The sequence below is a fragment of the Physella acuta genome, unplaced genomic scaffold (assembly GCF_028476545.2).
Source record: "Physella acuta isolate Inbredline_101_S28 unplaced genomic scaffold, ASM2847654v3 ptg001837l, whole genome shotgun sequence".
NCBI lineage: Eukaryota > Metazoa > Mollusca > Gastropoda > Physidae > Physella > Physella acuta.
Window position 1 is genome coordinate 308,424 of NW_026733346.1, and position 8,626 is coordinate 317,049.

General features: G+C 35.8%; 1 protein-coding gene across 1 annotated transcript in view; it reads right to left on the reverse strand.

Moving 5' to 3' along the window:
• Positions 1 to 7,706, reverse strand: part of LOC131930758 (RNA-binding protein 42) — a gene marked incomplete at its 5' end in the record, with an annotated part of 39,170 nt that extends 31,464 nt beyond the window's left edge. The window contains 5 exon segments of the mRNA XM_059287366.1: positions 4,781 to 4,975; positions 5,279 to 5,554; positions 5,799 to 5,949; positions 6,409 to 6,794; positions 7,309 to 7,706. Of these exon segments, the coding sequence (XP_059143349.1) occupies positions 4,781 to 4,975; positions 5,279 to 5,554; positions 5,799 to 5,949; positions 6,409 to 6,794; positions 7,309 to 7,706 (1,406 nt within the window).
• Between the last annotated feature and the right edge of the window lie 920 nt (positions 7,707 to 8,626).

Sequence of the window (8,626 nt, forward strand, 5' to 3'; positions counted from 1 at the left end):
AGGTATTTCTGAGGTGCCATAATGTTTGTGATGTGTTATAATGTGTGTGAAGTGATATTTAAGGTGTTTGTGAAGCGCTATAATGTTTGGAAGGTGCCATAATGTATGCGAGGTGCTATGGTATTTATGAGGTGTTATACTGTTTGTGTGGTGCTTTAGTGTTTGTGAGGTGATATATGTACTTGTGAGGTGCTAATGTTGTTTAGAGAGGGCGTTAGTATTTGTGAGGTTCTAATATTGACTACGTACACGTATTTACTATTTAGAAACGAAGCTAGCATGAATGAGAAAAAGGTACCCATGCCCGTAACAGATCTACCAAGAGCTTTTTACGACTTTGAAATTGTATCCAAACCAAGTACTCGGTTAATTGGTACACTAATTAAAAACGTCAGTGCCAGTGTGACCACAACAAGTAGCCGTGCCTTAACTGTAATTAAAGTCTTGTAGCGAAAAAAAAAACTCGCTGGCGTGGGAGTGATGGTTGAGAAGTAGTAGCCGGTCTCAATTTTCAATTACGGTGGAAAAAGGGGGATCACCAAGAGTTACAATAACATGTAAGAAGAAACTTTAAAAAAACCAGAACGATTCCACGCATGTTGTTAATGGCATAAGGTGGATTATTAAAATACGAAAACAATGTATTCTTCTTTTTAAAAAACAAAAAAACGTTTTTACTCGCTGGTGTCACTGTTGAGTAAGAGTTGAAAGTAGTGTCAGTTGAGTCGGAACTATTAGCATATTTTTCTAATAGGTATTAGTAGCCTATGTTATTTTAAATGTGTCGGACTTTTAGCTATTTAGTTATTTCTTTACTTTGGGGTCGTCCATAAATGACGTCACACTCGTAGGTGGGAGGGGGGGTCCGTATTTTTGTGACGGTGTGTGATGAGGGGGAGGGGGGGGGGTCAGATGGTGCGACGTCACACTTTTGCATTATAAAAAAAGCAATGTTAGAAAACGAATATTAGACGTTATCGCGTTTTAGAAAACTGTTTTGATAAATTGTAATAGGAATTGATTAAAATACTCTATGTTGACAGAGCTCAGACAAAATTTTGGAAAAATGTTTAAAAAGATTTAAAAAAAATTCAACTGCAATTTTGAGGGGGGTTGAAGGCTGAGGTGTGACGTCCTTTTAGGGGGGAGGGTTCTTGCTTTTTGTGACGATGTGTGACGGAGGGGGGGGGGGGGGTAAAAATCGTCAAAAAAAAGCGTGACGTCATTTATGGATGACACCCTTTGTCACTAATAGCGTTAAACCTGTAGTAAAGCACATTGAGTTTTGACCAATAACTATTTTATAAAATATTCTTCTAAAAAATGTATAACATTAAAAATATATAGACCTATAATTCACGTGTAAAGGTTACCGACGGCTAGTTATTATTATAAAATACAAATGGTATGCACTATTAGATTTTTTTTTACCTTCCTTCCACAGTAGGGTGTAGTAAAGCTATATTTTAAATAAGGATGCATTACATATTGTTCTTGTTAACCCTCCCCCTCCACAACCTATACCACAAAAGCTGTTTCTCTTCATGGTACACATTAAAAACATGAGTTTAGTATGTGGTTGAAAATGGCGCCACCCACCCTTACAGCACTCCAACCGCACGCTCTTTCGCTCAGAATTTCTCCACATCGACACAAGATATAGCTCAAATCCATCTCCCCAAAAATAGGGTGCGACTACCGTCGATGTGGGTATATGGGCGGGGGGGGGGGGGAATGCAAGGGGTGAGTGGGGTGGGGGTAGAATCCAAGGAGACAATGATGATCAAACAAAACAATCAACCATGGATGCCTGATGTAAACAAGAGAGGGGAAAGGTTAGCAGCGTGTCAACAGCTCAGGCTAATGGCACGACCAGGCCGGGATTTCAAAGGACTCCATCTAAATGGATCTCGTCCGCCCCCAACATTTTACCATTTGTATTCATGGGGGACGACTCGCGGGAGGCACGAGTTATCGTCCTTGAATTACCAGCCGTGGTTAAAATATAACATTAATGCTGCTCAAGTCGGGATAACCGATGGAGATAGCCTTGGTTTCTTTTAGACATTTTTCTTCGGGGGGGGGGGGGGGGGGACACTGGCAGAAGTATATAGTGTACATAAAATATATTTCGTTTTTGGGGGGTAGGGGGTTGTGCCCTACCCCGAAGAGAAAGTCAGGAGAAAATCCATCTTTTTAAGAGACTAGGATAATGCAAAGGAGTCACCATATTAAGATTTTAAGTACACCTTGGTAAGGACCATATAATGAAACTTTTAACTTCGGCATAGTAGAGATAGATTACATGCAAAGACTGAACACAACACTAATACATTAAGTATTCTCAAACTTAATTTCTCTAATAGTTAATGTTTCTATTTAGTAGTTAGATTTTTTTTTAGACTTGTTTAATCATATACAGACAGTATTTCAATATAAAATACAGTGAAGAAATTTTCAAAGGTAAAAAAAAAATCACTATACTATTGGCTAACAAATATAGGTCAAGCTCCGTTAAATTATTATTTTCCGCACAAAGGAAATACAACACAAATGTGAAATTGTGAAATCTTCGCTTTCTTTTTTAATCAAGCAAATTTTAAAATATTTTTTTTAAACTTTAGAATAAAGTACAAAGTAGTCGAGAACAACAAACCCAAGATGAAAGCAGCCCCTCCCACTAGTATTGAGTTGACGTGAACCCACCAACATCTGTCATACGTGAAGGTCTGGTTGGTTTCACTAAGTGGGTCCCGGGAGTGGAGCAGTGACCCCCACCCACCTCTGGGGGAGTAACTAACTAGGCCTGGCTCCTCAAAGAGCGGTGCTATCATTTCAGCTAGGAGAAGTCGACCACATTAATTAACCAGCAATCTCAATAGCTGTCTAAAGCACTGCTTCTAAAGTTAAAGATATTTAATCTTAAACATCTATAACATAATAAAGTACAACACTAAGGTAACACTGTGAATAAAACTCTAGAAACGTTGATCCGGTTAAAAAAAATTAGCTATGTTCTGAAAGCCAGTTTATTACACACAAAAAACTGTCCCAGTAATGACAACCGATATATGAAAGCCTTTAGGAGATGTGAAAGTGCAACAGTTGTTGCAATCTAATACAATAGTTAACAGTCATTATACGTATACAAGCTACAGACAGATTAAACTTCAGAGCGTCAGACAATATAAAAAAAAATAAGATAGGAGAATCTCTTTAGACTTATGTCACCTCAAAACGATTTTAAAAACAGAACGCAATCCAAAACTCTTCTTAATACTAAAATAATTATTTTTTTGTGACCGAACAAAAGGATATTTTTGAAAACTTTCTTCGGCAATATTGTTCTAAATTATGGCAGGAATCGATTGGTAAATGTTTCAAGTCGCTAAGTGGCCTGGTTGCCGAGATATGGGCCAAAAACTGCATTTTTTCGAGGTTTTTTGGCTTTTCCGGGAAATCCAGGAAGGAATTCCGGGAATTTTTTTGGCCCACAATCATCCTCGTGACTTGCTTAACATATTTGCTTTTGGAACTAGTCCTCGATATTGCTTCGTTGAGAAGGAGATACGACTTAAAGCTGCGGACACACATCCATCCAGAACGAATTAATAATTTCAATTGTCAGTATGGAAATTGCGCTAAAAAGATTCAAGGGAAGCTAAAATGTAAATAAGAATTATGATTCTTGCGATTTATATCCCTTTGCCGAAATATGATCAAGCAGTTAACTTACAGTGCATGACAAGGTGTATTGGTAAATTCTACATAAATTCTTATACAGACAACATAAACTACATGTACATTCAGTAATATTTTCCAAAAATTAGTCGCTATTCACACCAATTTGTCACCACATAGGCTACATGTCAGAAAATATTTCTAGAGAAAAACCTACAACCATTTTACTAATGATTATAGAATTTTTACTTTAACATTTTTGCTTCGTGATAGTTAGCCCCTACTTTAAAGACTTTATTGAAGAATATGATGACATTGGGACCATAGCGTGAAGTAATAGAAAAATTATGGAAAATGTGTCTGTTTAGTAGCCTTTAATTTTAAAGTAAAAAATACTGCACTAAAGTAAATTTAAAACTGATAGTCTGTAAGGACTGTGTCAATGCATGAATAATTAATGTGAAACAAAACAGTGAAATCCCATGCCAATATGATACAACATATAAAATATCTGTATTCAAAATATCTATGTCGAATATTCAAACAGTATTGACTACATAAATATTTATTTAAACTTCTGTAAATAGTTTTGTTTCTTTGTTGATTTTAATACCTGGGTCATTTTTAAATTTTTCTCATAATTTATAAAACTTTCATAGAAGTAAGAAATATTCAGATTTACAAAAGTAAACATCTTGGAGCTTCTCTATTGTTATCAGTTATATTAAATGATTATGATTTTGATGTATTTTGAAACGAAAATTAAACTGCTGGATAGGTAATCAAACTACCAATCCACTAACTTAAGGATTCAGTAATATTTAAAAAAGATAAAATAATAACAGAAATCAGAAGAAAGAATCTTATCTAGTACTACAATTTTAATTTTCTAAATAGAAATGGATCCATTTTTATTCCCAACAACAAGAGATTTTATCATCATGTATCATGGGAGTCATTAGCTAATTGCGTAGCTAGCATTTGCTTTTTGTAAGATTGCAATGCACTTAAAATAATAAAATACAATGAAAGAAAGAAAAACCATTGTAGCAAGAGGTTCTAGCAAGAGGAAGAATAAAGACAAGGAAAAAACTCTTACCATTCATTTCTCTCATAGCTCTTGTAAAATCTACAGGATCCTTAAAGCTGACAAAGCCATAACCTTTTGTCTTGTTGGTTCGTCTGTCTCTCACAACTTTAGCCTTGAGAAAACTTGGGTACTTGTTGAATGCCCTCACCAAAGTCTCATCTGTCACTTCATTTCCCAGGTCACCACAGAACATCCTGAAGTCGTCTACATATGGAAAATTGCGTTTATTTAAACATTTGTTAAGCATTTGAAATTACATGTTAACTAGAGGAAATAATGATTAGCAGTGACAATTTAAAATAGTTAATCTGAATAAAAACAGAAAATTTTTTTATCATTTAGATTTAGGATAAATATTCAACACATTTACCAACTATTCTTAACTAGGTGAAGATTTTTAATAAACCAATTTAATTAAGATTGGGGTAAGATGCCTTTAATTACAGATATCATTATTAGAGTACCACCCCTCCTAAATAATTAATAGTAAAATATTTAAATAATTACCTTGCTGCCATTCTGCTAGAGTTGGATCCTCCCAAGTTGTATTTGCAGCAAGACGTATAAATTTCTTCTCTTTCTTTTTCTTCTCCTTTTTTCCTGTAGGATTAGCCGGGTTCCCTGGCACGTTCCCAGGAACAGCAGGGTTCAAGTTGATTCCTCCCATCATCCCAGTCATCATGGGAGGGTCAGGAACAGCCTCAACTGCAGCGGGAGGTTTTTCCTCCTCAGCTGTTGTGTGGGAGGGCTGACTTGTAGAATTGGAACTGACAGGATCTTTTGCTACATAAAAACATAGAAATTTTTTAAAGTGTTGACTAGACATGTTAATTTATAATTATGTACTAAAATCTTACATAATACTCCTTGAGATAGAAAAGGAAAGTCAACTTAAACTAAATAAATTAAAACTAGCTTTTATTATCTGGTTTCACTAATATTATGTTGCTTCTATAGTTTTATTAGGTTCTGACCATATGATCTCCGTTGATCCTCTCTATTAATTAAATAACCAATTATTAATTACCTTTGCTATCAGTGGCATCAGTTTCGGATTTTCCTTTTTTCTTTTTCTTCTTTTTTCCTTCTGTTTTTCTGTCAATGTTAATGACCGGGGCAGCAGAATATACAAGCTTAGGCTGTTCAATAACGGCTGGTTTTCTGATTATTTGTGGAGGCTAAAAAAATTATATGGGAAAAATGATAGAATACGGTCTAAGAATTAATGATTTTCTATTTTACCTTACATCTGCATGTTTTTTGTCACAGTATAAAAATGACACTGACATCTTCAATTGAATTTTAAACATAGTAGCTTAATAAAGTTAACCTTTATTTTAATTTCAAATAAAATATCTTACTTTACATATAACACATGTTAAATTAAACAAAAGACACACCAACTATGGTCAGTGTTTCTTCCAGACTTTTTTCTCCGGGGGGGGCACTTGAAATCTTCGGGGGGGCGGTAAACTTTCTTCGGGGGGGCGGACACTGTTAAAAGTATATATTTTCTATATAAATTATATAAATTTCATTTCGTTCGGGGGGGGGGGGCGGTAAAAAATTTTCGGGGGGCTTTGCCCCCCGAAGAGATGCCTGGAAGAAACTCTGACTATGGTAATAAAAATACTTACGTCAATGGGGCCCATAAATGGCATGCTGCCTTCCAGCCCTGGAGGTCTTGGCTGGCCACCAGGCATCCCCATTGGAGGTCCAGGAGGACCCATGTGACCCTGTGGTCCCATCATGCCTGGGCCCATCTGCCCCATGTTAGGACCAGGTCCCATCATATGCCTGGGGGGCCCCATAGGACCACCGTAAGGCCCACCCATGCGCATGGGAGGCCGAGGAAAGGGTGGCCGGGCATTTGGTGGAGGTAGTCGCTGTCTTAACTGGGGTGGCATGAACGCTGGCCGAGGTACACAAGGGCCTTCTCCCGGAGCGTATGGCTTAAATGACAGTGTAGAGACCTCTTCCCCATCTTCTGGTTCGGGTGGAGGGGGCGGTGGCGGTGCAAACACTGGATCAAAAGAACATGCTCATTTAGTTTCATTTAAACAAAATTAAGGACTCAATACTTAATATTCTTTCAACAAAGGTTAAAATAAAGGATAAAATAATTACATTTGAGATATGTTGTTTAAACCTCATAACATTAACCTGTAGAAACTCTAATGAGTTATGTAAGACAAAACGACAACGCATTTTAATAATGTCCTAAAAAGTTACTTCATACAAGTTGAAATAAAATATAAAAAAACATTCGCACTAAAATTTAAAAATGTATACTAAAAAAGAAAAGAACTATTTAAATTTTAAATCTTTGTTTTAAATTAAAATCATTACAACAAAAACCAATTATTAACAGTTTTGCTGTCAGCATTTTAAAAATATTATATATAATTAAATTGAATATTAACTACAATAAAAAAAACTATAAATGAAGTCAATTAACTGTTTAATCAATAGGACAGTTAAAAAAATGGTTACTTTATTCCTTTTATAGACAATACATATAAGGTTAATCAACTTACTGTTTGCTAGTGACATATCACCCATCATTTGAGGTGCATGAGATGGTGGATGTCGATGTGGTATTATCGGAGGAGGTGGGGGAGGAGGGATTAAGGGTCCTTGAGGCCTACCCGGCCTTTCATCTATATCATAATACTCATTGTCCTCTTCATCGTCTGGATACCCCCGCTTATGTCCTACACCATAATCATTGTCCTGCATCCTAAGGTCTTCATCCTCTAGATCCTCATCATTATCATCATCTTCTACTCTTCCCATCTGCTGTTGCTGAAGTCTTGTGGATTCCTGTCTGAGTGAAGACAGCTGGGCCTGTACACGGTCGTAGGTATTGGCCCCTAGGATGAAACCACGACCAGGTGGTGGGGGGCCCCCAGGCACCTGGATTTCCGCTTCAAACCTAAAACAAATATTTTAAGATTAACTTTTAGGAATAAAAAAAAAGCATAAAAATAAAAATAATAATAAAATTTTAGGCTATGGAAAAGTAATAAAAAATAATTTTAAAAACTTGTAAGCCTTAATGTAGTATTACTCGCTAACTTGGAGGCGGGGTCGGTTGCTCACAACAATATGGCGTCCGAACCGGACTCACGACTTCCGACGATTTTTCTGCCATATTCCAGTGACCTTCTATGAATTGCTTTTAAAAAATGTTTACCACGAGCAAAATGGCGGTTTTTTTTTCGGTATAACAACAAACTATAGGTTTGATTTCCATACTGAAACAGTATTAGGTTTATCAATCTATGAAAAAATAAATCAAATATTGTCAGTCATTATTTTATAAGACTGGCCAACCAAGAAAATGACTTCAAAATTTAAAAAAAAAAAAAACGTGACCACTATTTGGTGATCACTAGTGAGGAACTCTTGTGCATAGCCAGTTATAAAATCAAACCGGATTCATGGCTTTTTGTAGCTTCAAACACAAAGGTGGTTGTTATGGAGGGGTGTGTCGTATCATAGCTGTGAGTGACAATAAATTTTAAATGAAGTAATTTAGTCTAAAATGAGCTAAAACCCTCAAAATTAGTGCCTAATGGATTAAATATGGATGTTTATTATTTAGTGGGCATGTTCAAATTGACAAAATTTTTGATTTAGCGAGAATAACCACATTAATGAAACATATTTGTAACTTTTAAAACATAAATCCTCAGAAAATTGCTAAATAATCACTAATATTTAACCAGTCACAACTTTCTTTCATATTACTAGCTTTGGCAGATTTTTACTGCCCTAAAAGTAGTAAAATAATTATATTAGGGCCTACAGAATCTCGATTGTGTTGATAAATATTAAATAAATTGGCAATAC